We start from the raw sequence: 22060 nt of genomic DNA, 5'->3' as shown, positions 1-22060 counted from the left end.
AATAATATATAGTGTACGTGTGTGTATGTATGTGTATATGTATGTGTTTGTGTGTGTGTATATATACATATACATAAATATACATATATACATATATATATATACATATATATACATACACACACACACACACACACACATATATATATAGTAAGCCGCTCTGAGTCCTCTTTGGGGTGAGAAGGGAGGAATATAAATGTAAATAAACAAACAAATAAACATGGAAACCTTGCTGAGTGCTTACCTTCAAACTGATAGAGGGCCACGCAGGTGCCGACAGGTGATACCAAATCCTCTTCAAAGTCCTCATCAAACTCTGTGTAGATGGGCTGGTTGAGTGTGTCCTGGCTCTCGTCAGAGCGAGTGGTCTCAGGGCTGTCAGGGGAAGACAAACCAAACAACCAGTGTCCTGGGAGGTGTCACCAGAAGGCCTGGTGTCCAGCACTGGCTCTCCAGTTAACCAAAAATTCAGGCCTGCTGGGCTTCATTGTGAACTTCCAGTGAGAAATGCTTTTAATAGGAAGGGGTAGTCACCAAAAAATCAGTACAAATGAAAGTCTCCTTGGCCCCATAACCTTCTGATAAATGGGTTCTTCCATAGATATGTAAAAGATACACTCATGCCGCTTCCCGGATTCGAACCTGCGACCTTTCGGTCAACAAGCTCAGCAGCTCAGCGGTTTAACCCATTGTGCCACCTAGGGATACAGAGATTCAAGTGCTTAAAGCATGTCTACTCTTCTGTCCATACAGAGGGGTTCTTCCCAATGATGCCAAGCGCAGCCACTACAACTCCTGTATTCCCCAAACCCAGCTCTCACCTGTCCTTCTCATGGGAGCAATTGTTGTTGTTCAGGGCACTGGCATGATCCAAATGTCGGCTGTAGCGCGTGACTGTATCAGGCCGGTTACTCAGCATCCTGTTCTCTGCATCTGCCAGCCAAGCCTACATGGAGACAAAGATATGGGTGAGGGAGAATGGACTATTTAGCAGCAAGTAGCCTTACCACAGCTGTAGCTTCTTGAAGGCTGTGGAAAAATGGTTCTGACTTCCTTCATGATTTAACTCTCTACATGTTCTAATTACATGACCTTCAGGGCAGTTTGAAGATGCTGTGCTGTTTGAATGTATAATCGGTGTTTAAATGCGTTATTGAAAATATGTTTTTCAAGTATTTTTAACTATTTTAGGCATGTTTTTGATATTAGATATTATATTTTAGAAAATAATGGCTGTAGCAAATTTCTAAAAATATTATAAATTTATTTGAATTACATTCTAGGCCAAAGGCAAGACATACATTAAATTGAACTGAATGGTAGCATGATCCAGAGTCTGCTCTTGAGCCTCTCTTGTGCATTTTCCGGTGAGTAATTCCATATATTGAGATGATTATGAGCTGGTAAATCCCTAGGTCAAATTCAACGTCAGCTCCAATTGTATGAAGATCCAAAGAAGAAGAAGAAGAAGAAGCAGAAGAAGAAGAAGCAGCAGATGAAGGAGGAGGAGGGCGACTCCCAAATTCAGACAGACAGAGTTTTGGAGCTGAATACTCCTGACCTCACAATTGTGTTAAAAAACAATGTATGGATTGTCAATGTTCCAATCTCAGGTGACAGCATGATTGCAGAGAAACAACTAGAAAAGCTGACACGGTATGAGGATTTAAAGATCGAACTGCAAAGACTCTGGCACAAACCAGTAAAGGTGGTCCCAGTGGTGATCGGCACATACTGTTTGCTTGCCGTTGAAAATTACCTAGGGCCGTCTCTGCATGGATTTTCCTTTGAAAATGTCTTAAACTCGAGTGAATGGTAAAATATGTTATACTTATTTTGTACAAGTTGCCATCTGCATACATATCTAGACATGTTTCATTATTTCTGATTGTATATTTTCTGATTATATATGAGATTGTGTCAAGTAATTAACAAAAAATAAAGAAAAAATACAGCAAAAATAAAATACAAAATGCAGACAACAAATATTACATCAGAATAAAATACATACAGTAGCAAAATAAAATAAATAAAGCAAATTGACATACTATAAAATCAAACACAATGGGCATCTAAACAAGGCCGTGCCCTTCAACCTCAGTCTGAAAGAAGTGAAATGTGCAAGCTGAGAATGCCTTCACTCTGACATTACCATCATTTGAAAGAAATATGAAACCCAGAGATGGTGAAAGCTGGACAACAACTCCCTTCATTCCTCACTATATAGGCTGCAAGGAGATAAAGAAAGCCCCACATAACTGGCTTAACAGCAGAACCCTCATTTTAACCACAAAAAGGCTACACCGGCCCAATTTTTCAAAGCTTCAGCTACTTCCACTGCCCAATTAGTGATATGGTCTTTAGTGACCTATTTTACAGGGCTACAGGAAGAAACATAAACATATAAACACAGTTGACCCTTCATATTGGTGGGTTTACCTTTTGTTGATTAATATGGACTCCAGGTCCATCAATATTGCCTTACGGTCAACTTCCACTGGATGTTGATCATAGAGTTTCACTGGAGGACCTAGAGATTCCTAAAAATACTATCTTATGTTAAAAAATTACCTTTTATTTGTGTTTTTTCCTACTTTTCGCACGGGCCTCTGCCCCTAACTCTAGCAAATGTATAAATAAATTTATAGGGGTTTATTAGCTTCCTTCCTACTAACAATTGCTGCCCAAACTGAGGTACAAATATGGGTAACCTGACAACATATAGGCAGCAGGCTACAGAATAAAACTAGAATATTATGTGTGTGTATACACACACATAATATGCCAGTTTTACGGGTGTGTATATGTATGCAAAGTGTTTCACCTAATTCCAAGGAGGCCTCTCAGGTGCTGGACAAGTTCCTGGCCGCTGTTTCTATCTGGATGAGGAAGAACAAGCTGAAGATCAATCAACAAGACAGAGGTCCTCCTGGTCGATCGCAAACCGGATCAGGGTATAGGGTGGCAACCTGTGTTGGACGGGGTTACACTCCCCCTGAAGCCACAGGTCTGCAGTTTGGGAGTCCTCTTGGATTCATCGCTTACGCTTGAGGCTCAGGCGTCAGCGGTGTCCGGGAGGGCTTTTGCACAATTGAGACTCATGCGCCAACTGCGACCGTACCTCGCAAAGTCTGATCTGGCCGGGGTGGTCCATGCCTTGGTCACTTCTAGATTGAACTACTGTAATGCGCTCTACGTGGGGCTGCCTTTGAAAACGGCTCGGAAATTTCAACTGGTCCAACGGGCATAAGCCAGGATGTTAACTGGTGCTCCTTACAGAGAGAGGTCAACCCTCCTGTTCAAGGAGCTCCACTGGCTGCCGTTTATCTTCCGAGCCCAATTTAAGGTGCAGGCGCTTACCTACAAAGCCCTAAACGGTTTGGGACCATCCTACCTGCGTGACTGCATCTCTGTTTATGAACCCACGTGCTCACTTCGTTCATCCGGAGAGGCCCTGCTCGTGATTCCGCCTGCATTGCAGGCGCGGTTGGTGGGGACACGAGACAGGGCCTTTTCTGTGGTGGCCCCCCGACTCTGGAACACCCTCCCAAAAGATCTTAGACAGGCCCCTACCCTAGCTGTCTTTAGAAAGAACTTGAAGACCTGGCTGTTCCGATGTGCCTTTCCAGAATAGGAAACTCCAATAACAAGTCCCAGAAGCACTTTATTAAGATTGCTGCACACTGCACTTACCCTATAATCCTTACATATCACCTGTCACATCAGCACTTTTAATTCTGTACCCATTACTCTGGCCCGGCCCAGTTTTATAGTGTCTTGATGTATTGCTTATTGCTTGTTGTTTAATATTGCTTTAACTGTTTTTAATTTGCTTTAGGTTTTGTATTGTTATGTTGTGTTTTGAAGCCTTGGCCTTTGTAAGCCGCATCGAGTCCTTTGGGAGATGCTAACGGGGTACAAATAAAGTTAATAATAATAATAATAATTTTGAAAACTGAGCAAAGCACTGAATAACTGTTTAGTTCAGAGTCATTGGAAGGACATCCTTGACTTGGGATGCAGCCACATCTGGGATATGGGCATGATGCTTGAATAACTGCAAGGAAAAGCACACCAGACACACACAAGATAGACCATTCTCCCCCCTCAAGCCCTTACTTCACATTTCTGGATTTCTAGGTGCAATCTCTCAATGTTGCCCAGAGTCTCTGAAATCTTTGGCTCAAGACTACTTGGGTCTCCCATCTGTGGTGTCTTCTGATAAACATCTTTCATTTTATTTAAGGCATCTCTGGAAGAAGGAAGAAGAACAAGAGTAGGTTATTGGGAGGGACAAAGACTTTTTGCACTGTGCTGATTCTTAAGGAAGTTTATGTATTTATGTAGAGCTTTTATAACCCGGTCTTCTCGACCTCCGAAGAGGGACTCAGACTGGCTAACAGCAGGAAATTCATACACAAGTAGGATAAATATAATAGCATCGTAATACATTAATACATAAAATACATTAAAATACAGATCATACAATTACAAAAAGTTGGCCTGAAGCATTTGGAGTAGAATGAACCCACGCTCATATGACTTCTTGGTTCACCGAGGAGCTGGCAGCGATGAAGCGAAAGAAGAGGAGGCTAGAGTGCATGTGGCGCCAGAACCCCACCAATCAAGTCCAAACACATCTGAATGCCTTTCTAAGGTCCTACGGTGTGGCAATAACGGCGGCTCAGAAAACATTCATCACAGCCAATATTGCATCCGCGCAGAATCGTCCAGCTGAGCTTTTCCGAGTTGTCAGAGGTCTGTTAAATCCGCCAAAAAGCGAGATCTCTGATAACTCGGTGGCTCGCTGTGAAGCATTTGCTCGATTCTTCGCGGATAAAATTGAGCGGATTCGGTCGGGTTTGGATGCCATGTTAACGGCAGTCTCTGGGGATGTAACGAGAGCATCTGCTTGTCCAGTTTTGTTGGATTCTTTTCAATTGGTTCAGCTTGAGGATGTGGACAGGATCCTTGGAGAGGTGCGACCCACCACATGCATCCTAGACCCCTGCCCTTCCTGGCTGATCAAGGAAGCCAGAGGGGGTTTGGCAGGGTGGGTGAAGGTGATGGTTAATACCTCCTTACAGAAAGGAGAGTTTCCAGCAAGCTTAAAACAAGCTATTATAAAACCGCTGTTGAAGAAACCATCACTGGATCCCACCCAATTCGACAACTATCGGCCAGTTTCCAATCTCCCCTATTTGGGCAAAGTCATGGAACATGTGGTGGCAACACAACTCCAGGGGTTTCTGGTAGACACTGATTATCTAGATCCGGCACAGTCTGGCTTTAGGCCGGGACATGGAACTGAGACAGCCTTGGTCGCCTTGGTAGATGATCTGCGCAGGGAACTAGACAGGGGGAGTGTGTCCCTGTTAGTTCTGCTGGACCTCTCAGCGGCCTTCGATACCGTCGATCACGGTATCCTTCTGGGACGCCTCATGGACATGGGGCTCGGGGGCACTGCTCTGCGGTGGCTCCGATCCTTCCTTGAGGGTCGGTCTCAGAAGGTGTTATTGGGTGACACCTGTTCGGCCCCACAACCGTTGTTGTGTGGAGTCCCACAGGGTTCAATTCTGTCCCCGATGTTATTTAACATCTACATGAAGCCGCTGGGGGAGATCATTCGGAGTTTCGGAATGAGATGTTATCTCTATGCAGATGATGTCCAAATCTGTCACTCCTTCTCACCTGTCACCAAGGAGGCTGCCCAGACCTTGAATCGGTGCTTGGCTGCTGTGTCGGACTGGATGAGAGCTAACAAATTGAAATTGAATCCAGACAAGACAGAGGTCCTACTGGTCAATCGTAAGGCCGAACAGGGTATAGGGTTACAGCCTGTGTTAGACGGGGTTACACTCCCCCTGAAGACGCAGGTTCGCAGCTTGGGAGTGATCCTGGACTCATCGCTGAGCCTGGAACCCCAGGTCTCAGCGGTGGCCGGGAGAGCTTTCGCACAATTAAAACTTGTGCGCCAGCTGCGCCCGTACCTTGCGAAGTCGGATCTGGCCACGGTGGTCCACGCTCTTGTCACATCCCGGCTGGATTACTGCAACGCACTCTACGTGGGGTTGCCTTTGAAGACTGCTCGGAAACTTCAACTAGTCCAACGGGAGGCAGCCAGATTGCTCACCGGAGCGGCATACAGGGAGCATACCACCCCCCTGTTATGCCAACTCCACTGGCTGCCGATCCAATTCCGAGCACAATTCAAGGTGCTAGTTTTGACCTACAAAACCCTATACGGTTCCGGCCCAGTGTATCTGTCTGAACGGATCTCCCTCTACATCCCACCTCGGAGTCTCAGATCTTCTGGGGAGGCCCTGCTCTCGACCCCGCCTTTATCACAAGTGAGACTGGCGGGGACGAGGAGCAGGGCCTTCTCAGTGGTGGCCCCCCACCTGTGGAACTCGCTCCCCGGGGAGATCAGATCAGCGACCTCCCTTCTCTCATTCAGGAAAAAGCTGAAAACTTGGATGTGGGACCAGGCTTTTGGAAACTCTGGCAGCTAAAAAGAAAGACCATAATGATGGGCAAATAATGAAGAAACCTATTGGACCTATGGAATGCGAAATATTGACCATGAGACTGTTTATTGTTGTGATATTGTTGTGCTATTGTGCTATATATTGATGTTTTAATCTGCTAATTGTTTAATTATTGTAACTGTTTTTATATTTTGTATGTATTTGGATAAGGGCATCGAATTCTGCCCTCTTTTTGTAAGCCGCCCTGAGTCCCCCCTCGGGGGTGAGAAGGGCGGGGTATAAGTAGCAGAAATAAATAAAATAAATAAAATCTGCTATTGGCTTGTACTGCCCTCCAAATACCATTTGGTTTGGCTTAATCCTTTGTTCCCACTCAGACACACATGACAATATCCCAACTTTCCAAAGAGTCTTGTTGTACCCATCAGGTACATGATGACACAATGGCAACAGTCTTGGACAGCAATGGCTCCCAAAGTGACCCATTTAAGGTGGAATCAGGTGTCAAACAGGGATGTGTTATTGCCCCAACTTTATTTTCCATCTTCATCGCTATGATACTTCACCTTGTTGACGGGAAGCTTCCCACCAGAGTGGAAATCATCTATCGGACGGATGGCAAGCTATTTAACCTCAGCGGACTGAAAGCCAAAGCCAAGGTTACATCAACATCAATTATAGAACTCCGGTATGCTGATGACAACATCGTCTGCGCGCATTCAGAAGAAGACCTACAAGCCACTCTAAACAGCTTCGCAGAAGCATACAAGAAGCTCAGCCTGTCATTGAACATTGAGAAAACCAAAGTGCTCTTCCAGCAGTCACCAGGCAATCCCTCTCCAATGCCAGAAATACAGCTTAATGGTGTAACACCACTGGAGAAATTAGACTGTTTAGCCGGTATTGCACCACCTGACACCGCTGGGAAGTAGCAGCCAATAGTGAAAGGACCAAGGCAGTGACATCTCCAGCTCATCCCTTGTTTGGGTATCAGCCAGCACGTCAATGACTTAAATCAAGAAATAGTTTTCTAAGATCTACAGAGACACTCGCTGGAACACCTCCGCAAGCATGAGTCCAAAAGTGGCAGGCTCAAACCCAGAACCTCAATCAGTGGCTGATACCAAATGAGAGACTCCCTCCTAGACACACAAAAAACTGGGCGACTTGGAAGGCGCTGAACAGACTGCGCTCTGGCACCACGAGATGCAGAGCCAATCTTAAGAAATGGAGCTACAAAGTGGAATCCATGACAAGTGAGTGTGGAGAGGAGCAAACCGCAGACCACCTATTACAATGCAGCCTGAGCCCTGCTACATGCACAATGGAGGACCTCCTTGCGGCAAGACCAGAGGCACTCCAAGTGGCCAGATACTGTTCAAAGGACATTTAATCAACTACCAAGCTTGCAAACTTTGTGTTTTGTCTATCTGTTTGTTTGTTTTGTTAAAAATGTAATACAACTGTCTGGTGGCTCCTGACACGAAAGTAAATAAATAAATAAATGGTGTAACATTAGAAAATGTTGACCATTTCCGCTACCTTGGCAGCTACCTCTCCACCAAAGTCAACATTGACACTGAAATTCAACACTGCCTGGGCTCTGCGAATGCAGCATTTTTCCGAATGAAGCAGAGAGTGTTTGAGGACCAGGACATCCGTAGGGATACCAAGGTGCTTGTTTATAGAGCTATTGTCCTCCCAACCCTGCTATATGCCTGCGAAACGTGGACAGTCTACAGAGGTCACATGCAACTCCTGGAACAATTCCATCAGCGCTGCCTCCGGAAAATCCTGCAAATCTCTTGGGAAGACAAGCGGACAAATGTCAGCATGCTGGAAGAAGCAAAGACGACCAGCATTGAAGCAATGGTCTTCCACCATCAACTCCACTGGACTGGCCACTTTGTCCGGATGCCCGACAACAGTCTCCCAAAGCAGTTGCTCTACTCCGAACTCAAGAATGGAAAACAGAATATTGGTGGGCAGGAAAAGTGATTTAAAGATGGGCTCAAAGCCAACCTTAAAAACTCTGGTATAGACACTGAGAACCAGGAAGCCCTGGCCCTTGAGCGCTCCAGCTGGAGGTCAGCTGTGACCAGCAGTGCTGTAGAATTCAAAGAGGCACGAATGGAGGGTGAAAGAGAGAAACGTGCCAAGAGGAAGGCGCGTCAAGCCAACCCCGACCAGGACCGTCTTCCACCTGGAAACCAAGGCCCTCACTGCGGGAGAAGATGCAGATTTAGAATTGGGCTCCACAGTCTCTACGGACCCACCGACAGAACGCCAGGCCTTGGAGGACCATCATCCTCGGACTACAAGGGATCGCCTAAGTAAAGTAAGTAAGTACCCATCAGGTTTTGTGGAGTGGAACTAACTTATCACCGACAACATTACAACGAACATTACATTTTTATTTATATAGAAGATTAATTTCAGTTCTGTTTTGTTTGTATGGGTTCTGTCTTTTCTCCAATTCGAGACAGTGAACGCTGTCTCTGTTTCTCACCTCTGATCTATCTCTTTCTGTAACTCCCGGTTTCTTTCTTTGATCTTCTGCTGGAGCTTTTTCCTCCTCTGCTCTGGCGGCAGGTGGCTAAAGTCTTCCGTGATCACAGTCTGGCAAAAAGAAAAAGACACGTATGACTTTCTTCCTTGCTCCTCTTGGATGTTTCCATGCTTTGTCCTACTGACCTATAACACCCTCCTACATGCTGATCTCCACTCTGCTTAAGGCACATTACCCTCCATAATCCATAACTAAGAGTCTGGAGAAGGCAGCAATCCTCTCAGGACCTGGGACCTGACATTGCATCAGACCTATCGACCTTTGAGGACAGGAGAAGTCAAGCAGAGGTAACCAGTAGTACTTTCAAGCCTCCAAAGGACTTCAAAGTATGGCCTCAACAGACCTTAGAATCATAGAGTTGGAAGAGACCTCATGGGTCATCCAGTCCAACCCCCTGCCAAGAAGCAGGAATATTGCATTGTTGAAGGCTTCATGGCTGGAATCACTAAGTTCTTGTGGGTTTTTTTTCGGGCTATATGGCCATGTTCTAGAGGCATTTCTCCTGACGTTTCGCCTGCATCTATGGCAAGCACCCTCAGAGGTGAGGTCTGTTGGAACTGGGAAAAATGGTTTATATATCTGTGGAATGACCAGGGTGAGACAAAGGACTTTTGTCAGTTGGGCTAGGTGTGAATATTTCAACTGAATATTGCATTCAAAGCACCCCTGACAGATGGCCACCCAGCCTCTGCTTAAAAGCTCCCAAAGAAGGAGCCTCCACCACACTCCGGGGCAGAGTGTTCCACTGCTGAACGGCTCTCACAGTCAGGAAGTTCTTCCTCATGTTCAGATGGAATCTCCTTTCTTGTAGTTTGAAGCCATTGTTTCGTGTGCTAGTCTCCAGGGCAGCAGAAAACAAGTTTGCTCCCTCCTCCCTATGACTTCCCCTCACATATTTATACATGGCTATCATGTCTCCTCTCAGGCTTCTCTTCTTCCGGCTAAACATGCCCAGCTCCTTAAGCCGCTCCTCATAGGGTTTGTTCTCCAGACTCCTGATCATTTTAGTCACCCTCTTCCTGCCTCCATTAATGTGTTCTGGGTTTTTTAATAATGCAAAACAGCAACATGAAGCAGTGTGACCTTGTGCCTTAGATAGTTTAGCTACCCTCACTTTGCAATAGCTGAAGCTACATTTGAACTGGGGGGTTCCCAACACACAGTAAGATTATTGGCCTTCTGGTTGGGTAACAAAACCATCCACCCAAAGACTGGTCAGAAAAGGAGGCCAATAATCTTATCAGTCATTGGCTGTGAGCCAGCTAATGATATCTCAGGTAAGTAATAATAATAATAATAATAATAATAATAATAATAATATTGTCGAAGGCTTTCATGGCCGGAATCACTTGGTTGTTGTAGGTTTTTTCGGGCTATATGGCCATGGTCTAGAGGCATTCTCTCCTGATGTTTCGCCTGCATCTATGGCAAGCATCCTCAGAAGTAGTGAGGTCTGTTGGAACTAGGAAAAAGGGTTTATATATCTGTGGAATGATCAGGGTGGGACAAAGGACTCTTGACTGCTGGAGCTAGGTGTGAATGTTTCAACTGATCACCTTGATTAGCATTTGATTGCCTGGCAGTGCCTGGAGCAAACTTTAGTTGAGAGGTGATTAGATGTCCTTGTTTGTTTCCTCTCTGCTGTTGTGCTGTTGTAATTTTAGAGTTTTTTTTAATACTGGTAGCCAGATTTTGTTCATTTTCATGTTTTCCTCCTTTCTGTTAAAATTGTCCACATGTTTGTGTAATAATAATAATAATAATAATAATAATAATAATACTTTATTTATACCCTGCCACTATCTCCCCAAGGGGACTCGGGGCAGCTTACATGAGGCCAAGCCCAACAACACATCAGTAAAACAACAAAGCAGTAAGCAAATAAAGCAATACAATTAATATAACTCACATATCAACAGTAACACACAAAAATAGTCTGGTCTTTTAGGACTTGATCATCTTGCCACCTTTTGTCTATGGCTGTAACCCCGAATCCCATCAACTTTGCCCTTGGGTTGTGGGTTGAATATCAGAAATTTGGTAAAGTCCCACTATGCAATAGGCGATGGGATACCATATTCTTCTGATCTTGGGAGGGTTAGCCAATACTCCAGAGGAAAGGAGCAGAATTCAAAACGATCTTGACAGATTAGAGAGATGGGCCAAAACTAACAAAATGAAGTTCAACTGGGACAAATGCAAGATACTCCACTTAGGCAGGAAAAATGAAGTGCAAAGATACAGAATGGGGGACAATGCCTGGCTTGAGAGCAGTACGTGTGAAAAAGATCTTGGAGTCCTCGTGGACAAGAAGTTAAACATGAGCCAACAATGTGATGTGGCGGCAAAAAAAGCCAATGGGATTTTGGCCTGCATCAATAGGAGCATAGTGTCTAGATCTAGGGAAGTAATGCTACCCCTCTATTCTGCTTTGGTTAGACCACATCTGGAATATTGTGTCCAATTCTGAGCACCACAATTCAAGAGAGATATTGACAAGCTGGAATGTGTCCAGAGGATGGTGACTAAAATGATCAAGGGTCTGGAGAACAAGCCCTATGAGGAGCGGCTTAAGGAGCTGGGCATGTTTAGCCTGAAGAAGAGAAGGCTGAGAGGAGATATGATAGCCATGTATAAATATGTGAGAGGAAGCCACAGGGAGGAGGGAGCAAGCTTGTTTTCTGCTTCCTTGGAGAGTAGGATGCAGAACAATGGCTTCAAACTATAAGAGAGAAGATTCCATCTGAACATGAGGAAGAACTTCCTGACTGTGAGAGCGGTTCAGCAGTGGAACTCTCTGCCCGGAGTGTGGAGGAGGCTCCTTCTTTGGAAGCTTTTAAACAGAGGCTGGATGGCCATCTGTCAGGGTTGATTTGAATGCACTATTCCTGCTTCTTGGCAGGGGGTTGGACTGGATGGCCCATGAGATCTCTTCCAACTTTTTGATTCTATGATTCCTTAGTTCCTTGATTCCCAAATTCCTCAAATCAAGCACCTCAGCCAGGGGCCAACTGATTTCCACAGTTGTTTCTGGGGAGAAGTCTATCCTACATTGGTTTGTCCATGACTAGGCATGTTGCTGAAGTCATAGCATGGCTGGGAATTATATGACCCTAATACAGTGCTGATTCTACAGGTAGTGTTGGGCTAAAACAGTGGTTCTCAGCCTGTAGGTCCCCAGATGTTTTGGCCTTCAACTCCCAGAAATCCTAACAGCTGGGATTTCTGGGAGTTGTAGGTCAAAATACCTGGGGACCCACAGGTTGAGAACCACTGGGCTAAAACATCACTGGCTAAGGCTGCTGGGACTTGCAGACCAGCAATATCTGGATGACCACATGATTCCCATCCCTGTCCTCCTGGATGTAGTTTGGCCTAGGTGGGTGGTTTAATTTGACCATCTTGGACTATGTTTACTATGTGACCATCTTGGACCATTTTGGTCTCCTGTTTTTGAGACCATCATGGCTTCATGATGCACAGGACTGGGTTGCTTTGCTCTGGCTGGAAGGCTGCCTTCTTATTCCTTCCACCACAAAAAAATCAGTACTAGTTATCAAATAAAAAGCCAACATATCTGAATAATGGGCCCATAGTATAGTCAAAGGCTTTCATGGCCGGAATCACTGGGTTGTAGGTTTTTTCGGGCTATATGGCTATGTCCTAGAGGCATTCTCTCCTGACGTTTTGCCTGCATCTATGGCAAGCATCCTCAGAGGTAGTGAGGTCCGTAGTCTCTGAAGAAAAGCAGCAACTAAGCCTACCTCCAACTTCTATCCCGAGTAAGGCTTCATGGAAGAGGGCATAAAAAGCTATCTTTTCTCATGGTTGCAGACACACAACTTCTGACTCCAACGCTTGTGGTTACATTTGGTTTTTGTTGCAATCTTGAGGCTTACAGTCAGTATAATATACTTGGTTTACTTTTCTGAAATAGACTTTCAATGTTTCACATTCACAAACATGTTACTTGCTTTACACACTCTTGACTGAAATTATTTTCTGACTAAAGCACCACTGGCTTTCTTTATGTTCCTAAAACTTGAGCTCTATTTAGCTAACTACTTCTATATATATATCAGAAGTCTTTAACACATCTTCATACGTGCTTATTTCTAACTGGATTTCCTAACTCTTTTCTCTCACAGAAGTTCCTAACTGTCTCTCACAAACAGGAATCCCTAACTCCCTTCACAAACAGCAATCCCTAACTAACTCTTTTGACTCTCTAACTGCCTATTTTTAAACCTTGGCTCCGCCCCTTTGGAATGTTCAGCTCTTCTCTCTCCCCAACTGTCATTTTAGCCTAGCAACCTTTTCAAATCCTGGGCCTACGCTAATCTGCATATGACCAATCGGCTGCCATATGCAAATGAATCCTATCTCTGCTGTTGCTACCCTGTCTGTGCCTATTCTTCCCTATCTGCCATATGTAAACATAGAGCTATACACCAAAAATTTAACATAGAGTAGCAATTTCGCTACACCCTGTCTCTCGTTCCCATCAGACGCACCTGTGAAGGTGGCGAGACCGAGAGCAAGGCCTCTCCAGACGATCTTAACACTCTTGATGGTTCATAGGTGAGAATACGTTCGGATAGGTAAACTGGGCCGGAACCTTATAGGGTTTTGTAGGTTAAAACCAGCACTTTGAATTGTGCTCAGAAGCTAACTGGCAGCGAGTGGAGCTGGCGCAACAAGGGAGTTGTATGCGCCCTGTACCCCGCTCTTGTTAGTAACCTGGCTGGCGAGCATTGGACTAGTTGCAGCTTCCGGGCAGTCTTCATAGGCAATCCCACGTAGAGAGCGTTGCAGTAGTCTATACAGCAGTGGTTCTCAACCTGGGGTCCCCAGATGTTTTTGGCCTTCAACTCCCAGAAATCCTAACAACTGGCAAACTGGCTGGGATTTCTGAGAGTTGTAGGCCAAAAACATCTGGGGATCCCAGGTTGAGAACCACTGCTATACAGGATGTAACCAGAGCGTGGACCACCATGGCCAAGCCAGACTTCTCAAGGTATGGGCGCAGCCGGCACATAAGCTTTAACTGTGCAAAAGCTCTCCCGGCCACCACTGAGACCTGGGGTTCCAGGCTCAGCAATGAGTCCAGGATCACTCCCAAGCTGCGAACCTGCGCCTTTGGGGGGAGTGTAACCCCGTCAAGCACCGGCATAGGGTGGTCCTATGCCCTGTTTGGTCTTACAACGGACCTTTTCTCGAGACCTTGAGGCTAAAAACACAAACTCAGAGGAGATGCCTTAACAGAAAAGGGGCCACCACAGAAAAGGCCCTGTCTGTGTTAAAATAGCTGTTTCTGTGCCAATATGGCATATCTAAATCACAGCTTGTGAAGTTTTTGGATTAAGGCTCCCAGAAGTCCTAGTAGTCATGTCACTGTGGGTTTCTGGGAGATGAGATCCAAAAAGACACCTTCTCAGGCTCTGGCCTAAAGGGAGCTAAACTGAGCTGATTTTCCAATGTGCACTTTCTCTTCCCAGTAATCTGCTCACTACCAAACAATGGCTATATTGAAGACATAACCGAGGGCTGTGATTTTCTCCCTGGCAAGAGCCTTTAGAAGCAGCAGACGCACGAGGTGGATTTAGCAAACGAAATCATCCACTTACCCCCCGTTTGAGGCTGCGGAAGGACGTGATGCGGGGTTTGACTGTCTTATTGATCTCGTTCAAACAGTAAGACAAGGGGTCACGGGTGAATTTGGGGGATGGAGGTCCATTGATGGCAGATGAGGAAGGGGAAGATAAAGAGGAGGGGCAATTTAAGGGGGAGAAGGGAGGGGGCGGGAGCTAGCGACAGACAAGGGCCGTGAACAAGAAACGTAAACACACACAGAAGAATGGGGAAAAAAACTCTGTAAGAAAATAAAAAGGCACGCGCACACACAAAATCCCAAACAAGAACAAGGAGAATTACAGTACATTCCATCTATACTGCATATGTTTACAACAGGAAGCAAACCGGATGGCCGATTTTGACCTTTTGGGGTAACCTTTTGCCCTTAAAAGCAAGTTTACTTCCTACGTGTACTGCCTACCTCATTCACCTGACTAGACAATCTGGCAAGACCAATATAACAGGAATGCACTGTAATAGACAAAATAAAAACAAAAACCAAGAATACGAAGCGGAGGAAGAAGGTAGGAGGCAGCAGCATGAGCTACAGAATAGCATCCCACAACCAGGGAGCGCAGCGGAGAGAATGAAAAAGGCAAAGATGCATGGGGACCCCTTGTTGCAATAAGTTCTAGAAAGAATCGAAAATTCCTGCTCCTATGATTTCCAACCTGTGTATGTGAAGGGCTAAATTGACCCTAAACAGGCCCGTAGCCAGGATTTTGATTCGGGGGGGGGGGGGGGGGCTGAGTTTGATCTGGGGGGACTGAGTCTGAGTGAAAGAGGGTCTACCTTAGCAAACCTTTTGTATCGTTACCCCAATACCCCCATGCATATGGGATATATTGAGTATGGTGATCAGATCATGATATGAATAAACATAACAGTTTAAATAATGCACCAGTAAGGCCTTTTCGCGGACCACCATGAGAATTTGGGGGGGGGGGGGTCTGAAGCTGACCCTAAACCTAAGTGCCACATATAGTCCTGAGTATGAAGGGATGTAGCGCTGGTATTGAGAAGAGAAGCTATTCTCCTGTCACGACCTATCACGAAGTTTAAGATCTTCAGGAGAGGCCCTGCTCTCAATCCCACCACTATCGCAAACATGGTTGATGGGGACGAGAGACAAGGCCTTCTCAGCAGTGGCCCCCTACCTATGGAACGTCCTCCCTAAAGATATCCGATTGGCCACCTCCCTCCTGTCTTTTAGAAGGAAAATCAAGACCTAGTTATGGGACCAAGCGTTTGATCAGTGAGCAGCAAGTGGAAGAAAATCACACAACTTATGGCAAGGAATTGACCCAGACTGGTTTTTGGATTTTGATTTTAATGGATGTGTCTTAATTAATTGTTTTAATTGTTGTTTTAATGTATTGTCGAAGGCTTTCATGGCCGGAATCACTGGGTTGTTGTAGGTTTTTTCGGGCTATATGGCTATGGTCTAGAGGCATTCTCTCCTGACGTTTCGCCTGCATCTATGGCAAGCATCCTCAGAGGTAGTGAGGTCCGTAGTCTCTGAAGAAAAGCAGCAACTAAGCCTACCTCCAACTTCTATTCTGAGTAAGGCTTCATGGAAGAGGGCATAAAAAGCTAGGCAAAAGGGTTTATATATCTGTGGAAAGATCAGGGTGGGACAAAAGACTCTTGTCTGCTGGAGCTAGGTGTGAATGCAGACAAGAGTCCTTTGTTTCACCCTGGTCATTCCACAGATATATAAACCCTTTTGCCTAGTTCCAACAGACCTCACTACCTCTGAGGATGCTTGCCATAGATGCAGGCGAAACGTCAGGAGATAATGCCTCTAGACCATGGCCATATAGCCCGAAAAAACTTACAACAACCCACTGTTGTTTTAATTTTTTGATTGTACTGTGATTGTTTCTATGATGCTAGCATCGTATGATGCTTTTGTTAGGCCGCCCTGAGTCCCCTTTCAGGGGGGAGAAGGGTGGGGTATAAATATAGGAAATAAATAAATAAATAAAATATTCGGAAGCTTTGAAAGCGCCGGCCAGAGGGAGCAGGAAAACTAGAGAAGCTTCTGAGAAGTAGAGGCCCCATTCCCTCATCTCTCTTCTCTCTGTCTCCATTGAGACCCCTCCGCCTCCCCCCCGCCAATACACACACTTCTCACACCTTAGCCCCAGACCCCTTCCCGAGAAATTGTGTTTTATGCATTGGTTGGAAGTCATGCCAAAAATGAATTCATATTCCAAATATGCACAATGTAATATTATCTAGATTATGTGATTTTAATTAATGTTACTGTTTTTAACTTTGCTATGTATGATGATTTTATATTATATTACTGACTAACTGTACCTACCACGCGTTGCTGTGGCCAACCTTCCCTCCCTCTTTCTCTCCTTCCTTTCCTCTACTTCTTTCCCTTCCTATTTATCTTCTTCTTTCTTCCATCTCTACCTGTTTCTTTCCTCCATTTCTTTGCTCTTTGGTTACATCTTTCCTTCTTTCCCTTTCACTTTTTTCTTCCCTTCTCTCCTTCCTTGTTTCTCTCCCTTTCTTTCTTTCTTTCTTTCTTTCCTTCCTTCCTTCGTTCTTTTCTTCCCTCCTTCCCCTTTTCCCTCCTTCATTCCTTCCCCCTTTCCCTCCTTCTCTCATTACTTCTTGACAGTCCCTTCCAACTCTATTCTGCAAGTCTATTTAATTTGTATTATATAGTAATATATAATAGTAACGTATTATATAGTAATGTATATAACAATATATAAAATATTGTATTTATATCTTACATAGAAAGAAGGAAAGGAAAGGAATGAAAAAGGAAGGAAGGAAGGAAGGAAGGAAGGAAGGAAAAGGGAGGGAGGGAGGGAGGGAAAGAAGGGAAGGAAGGAAAGGAAAGAAGGAGGGACAGGAAGGAAGGAAGGAAAAAGGAAGGAAGGAGGGAAAGGAAGGAGGGGGTGAAGAAAGGAGGGAGGGAAGGAAATGAAGGGGAAGGAAATGAAGAAAGGGAAAGGAGGAGGAAAGGAAGGGAGGGTGGAAGGAAAAGAAGGAAAGGAAGAAGGAAGGAAGGACAGGATGGAAGGGAAAGAGGGAAAGAAGGAAAGGAAGGAGGGAGGGACAGGAAGGGAAGGAAGGAAGAAAAGGGGGGAGGAAAGAAGGGAAGGGAGTGAGGGAGAGAAGGAGTGTGGCAGAGGGAGCTACCTCCCGGTCTGGATGTTAATAGAAGAGAGAGAGTTAAATGTGTGCTCGTGTTGCCGGAGACAGATCTACAGAAATGAGAGAGAAGGAGAGGGAGGAAAGAAAGAAGGAGTTGGAGGAGGAAGAAGGGAGCAGGATGCAGAGGAATGGGAGAATTCAAAAATAAAACTTGTTTCTGCCTTGTCAAAGGCTTTCATGGCTGGAATCACTAGGTTCTTGTGAGTTTTTTCGGGCTATAGAGCCATGTTCTAGAGGCATTTCTCCTGACGTTTCGCCTGCATCTATGGCAAGCATCCTCAGAGGTAGTGAGGTCTGTTGGAATTAGGACAATGGGTTTATATATCTGTGGAATGGCTGGGGTGGGGCAAGGAGCTCTTCCCTGCTGCAGTTAGGTGTGAATGTTAGCTAATCACCTTCATTAGCATTTGAAGGCCTGCCTGAGCCTGGGAAACACCTCCCAGCAACAGATTTTCCCAGGCTCAGGCAGGCCTTCAAATGCTAATGAAGGTGATCAGCTAAACATTCACACCTAACTGCAGCAGGGAAGAGCTCCTTGCCCCACCCCAGCCATTCCACAGATATATAAACCCATTTCTCCTACTTCCAACAGACCTCACAACCTCTGAGGATGTTTGCCATAGATGCAGGCGAAACATCAGGAGAAATGCCTCTAGAACATGGCTCTATAGCCCGAAAAAACCCACAAGAACCTTGTTTCTGCCTCTTTCTTTCTTTCCTCCTTCCAGCAGTGAAGGGAGGGAGGCAAGGAAGAGTTGGTGAAGAAGGCAACAGTCTCTCTTCCTTCCTCCCTCCCTCCCTCCTGCCTGCTGCTTCCACCGGGCATCTTGGAGGAATTGGAGGCGACGAAAGGGGGGGGGGGCAGCCAAGAGGAAAAGGCTGCTGCTTCTGCTGGCAAAGGAGGGACTTAGGAGCCCATCCACCATCTTCCTCCTTTTCTTCCTCACTCCTAAAGCGGTGGTGGTGCAGTTTCTGATGAGGAAGGAGAGGAAGTGGAGGAGGACAGTGGGTAGGCTCCTAAAGTCCCTCCCCCACCCGCCGGCCTTCCTCGCGCAAGACTCCACCTCCACTCCCATGGTGCCCATTCTCACTTGTGTGTGCGTGTAGCCATGCACGCGTGTCTGGCTCCTCATGCTTTAGCAGCCGGCTGGGTGTTTCCTCGCGAGGAGGAGGGGGCGTGGCCATGGGTCTCTTTGTGGGCAATGCAGTTTCCCCTTTGTGAACATGTAGTTCAGAAGTCCTTTCTGCCTTTTTGTTTTCATGGTTTTTTTTTGAGTGGAGAACATACATTGGGTTGTTAGGTGTCTTGTGTCCAAATTTGGTGTCAATTGGTCCAGGGGTTTTTGAGTTCTGTGAATAGCACAAATGAACATTTCATTTTTATTTATATAGATACTAGCTTGGGGACCCGCCGTTGCCCGGGTTATTAGAGAAAGTGGTAATGGCGGTTCTGTATGCCAAGTTTGGTCTTTATTGGTCTTTGGATAACGGCTGCATTATTTTCAGGAAGTGAGTGAAGGTACTTGAAGTCCCATCATCCATGGCCCATCCTCCTACAAACAGCAGCAGTTTATAGAGTGGGTCATGGAGGCTCTGTGTGCCAAGTTTGGTCTTTATCAGTCATTTTTTGGACATGTGGACCTTTCCCCGAAAGGTCCACATGTCCAAAAAATCAGTCATTAGATGAGGGTGGCAGTGGTGTCAGTAAGTGAGTGAAGGTACTGCAAGTCCCATCATCCAAAGTCCATCCTCTTTCAAACTGCACCAGGATGTAGAGTGGATCATGGGGGCTATGTATGCCAAGTTTGGTCTTGATTGGTCATTAGAAGAGGGTTGTAGCAATCTTCGGAAGGGAGTGGAAGTACTTGAAGTCATTAGAAGAGGGTTGTAGCAATCTTCGGAAGGGAGTGGAAGTACTTAAAGATATTGTGGCATTGAATTGCTGCCTGTGTTAGCTGCCCTGAGTCCCCCCTCGGGGGTGAGAAGGGCGGGGTAGAAATGGTGTAAATAAAAATAAATAAAAGCTTCTCTAACAACTTAATGTTAAAGTTAACCTTAATATTTTGGAGACCACTTACACTACCGCTAAACGATGTAACCAGGTTTTCCCATCGTGGTCAACTGTGAATCGCACATATGGTAGTTTCCACCATATATGCGAATTCACAGGTGGCCACTCGGGAAACTACGATTACAGGTAAGCAACCTATATTTATTCCCAGTTTTAAAAAAAAACCCAGAAAGGTCCACATGTCCAAAAAATGTGTGATGGTCACTAATTGGACATGTTTCCGTTTGGCTAAAATGTATGTTTTCCACAAAATGACAAGTGATTTTTTTTTTCATGTCTTCAAAATTTCCAGAAATTTCATAATTCTAAGCTCATGTGCAAGTTGTAAAGGAGCTACTTTGAGAAATAAGTAGGAAAAGCAAAGACCTGCTGAAGTAAAGCTTGGACCTTTTCCATAACCATCTGCAGCGTATAAACACAGAGGTCAACTAGGGACTGGAGGGGAAAGCAACACCCGTCTCTGAATGAGAGGCACAGCTGGGAATTACTGTCCCAGGGACAAAGATATTTGCAGCCTTCATAGTGGGAGGCCATGAAGTGCAGGAAGCCGGAGAGAGGCAAAAAAGGGTTCAAGAAACCAAGAGAGCTGCCAAAAAGTATTACCCACAGGGGGGGAAAAAACCTATATTCTTGGAAAGCACTGGCGAGGCCCAGAAGGTTGGAGGAGAAAGCTTTTTCATGAGGACTAGTACAAGCAGCCAAAAGGAGACAGGAGGCAGCCAGAGCAATGGAGAAAGCAATGGCACCTTGCCAACTGGCATGGAGTATGCCTCACTCGCTGAGCAAACTGATCACATCTCCAGGGTTTGATAGGCAAGGCTTACCATGATAACACTGGCCAACACACATTTTGGTGTCTCGAATGTTAGCCCTCTTTCTGGGTATATTTGACCTGCTGATTCCAAAGATGGCACCAGTTATCCTCCATCAGCTCTAGTATTTGAGGTACAAAACATATAGAATCAAAGAGTTGGAAGAGACCTCATTGGCCATCCAGTCCAACCCCCTGCTAAGAAGCAGGAATATTGCATTCAAATCACCCCTGACAGATGGCCATCCAGCCTCTGTTTCAAAGCTTCCAAAGAAGGAGCCTCCACCACACTCCGGGGCAGAGAGTTCCACTGCTGAACGGCTCTCACAGTCAGGAAGTTCTTCCTCATGTTCAGATGGAATCTCCTCTCTTGTAGTTTGAAGCCATTGTTCCGCGTCCTAGTCTCCAAGGAAGCAGAAAACAAGCTTGCTCCCTTCTCCCTGTGGCTTCCTCTCACACATTTATACATGGCTATCATATCTCCTCTCAGCCTTCTCTTCTTCAGGCTAAACATGCCCCGCTCCTTAAGCCGCTTCTCATAGGGCTTGTTCTCCAGACCCTTGATCATTTTAGTCGCTCTCCTCTGGACACATTCCAGCTTGTCAATATCTCTCTTGAATTGTGGTGCCCAGAATTGGACACAATATTCCAGGTGTGGTCTAACCAAAGCAGAATAGAGGGGTAGCATTATTTCCTTGGATCTAGACACTATGCTCCTATTGATGCAGGCCAAAATCCCATTGGCTTTTTTTGCCGCCACATCACATTGTTGGCTCATGTTTAACTTGTTGTCCACGAGGACTCCAAGATCTTTTTCACACGTACTGATCTTTTTCACACGTACGTATATGCCATCTACCAGTTGTCATCTGCTCACCCATAGCCGGTATTATATCACCTGACATCCGCCAGGAAGTAGCAGCCAATAGTAAAAGAACCAAGGCAGTGACATCGCCGGCCCACCCCGTTTGGGTATCAGCCAGCACGTCAATGACTTACTGTATATACTCGAGTATAGTTTTTCAGGCCTTTTTTGGGCTAAAAAAGTCCCTCTCGGCTTATACTCGAGTCAAGGTTATTTATTATTTTACTCTGTTATAGATACGTAATAAATGTATTATTATTATTATTATTATTATTATTATTATTATTATTATTATTATTATTATAGCTTGGAACCCCAGATCTCTGCGGTGGCCGGGAGAGCTTTTGCACAATTAAAACTTGTGCACCAGTTGCACCCGTACCTTGGGAAGTCGGATCTGGCCACAGTAGTCCACGCTCTTGTTACATCCCAAATAGAT

The 22060-nt window shown here is 45.3% G+C and overlaps 1 protein-coding gene across 2 annotated transcripts in view; it reads right to left on the bottom strand.

The window, feature by feature from the left end:
- TRIP10 (thyroid hormone receptor interactor 10) overlaps window positions 1–22060 on the bottom strand; it is a 145158-nt gene that overhangs the window by 4213 nt on the left and 118885 nt on the right. Inside the window, exons 10-14 of one of the 2 annotated variants that reach the window (XM_060763339.2) lie at window positions 14685–14864; window positions 8998–9107; window positions 4120–4252; window positions 822–946; window positions 245–375 (exon numbers count right to left, since the gene is read on the bottom strand). In XM_060763339.2, the coding sequence (XP_060619322.2) occupies window positions 245–375; window positions 822–946; window positions 4120–4252; window positions 8998–9107; window positions 14685–14864 (679 nt within the window). The remainder of the gene's footprint in view (window positions 1–244; window positions 376–821; window positions 947–4119; window positions 4253–8997; window positions 9108–14684; window positions 14865–22060) is intronic. The other variant, XM_067464110.1, reaches the window with a different exon arrangement.

The sequence above is a fragment of the Anolis sagrei genome, chromosome 2 (assembly GCF_037176765.1).
Source record: "Anolis sagrei isolate rAnoSag1 chromosome 2, rAnoSag1.mat, whole genome shotgun sequence".
Taxonomy (NCBI): domain Eukaryota; kingdom Metazoa; phylum Chordata; class Lepidosauria; order Squamata; family Dactyloidae; genus Anolis; species Anolis sagrei.
This window is presented reverse-complemented; position numbering and strand designations above follow the sequence as displayed.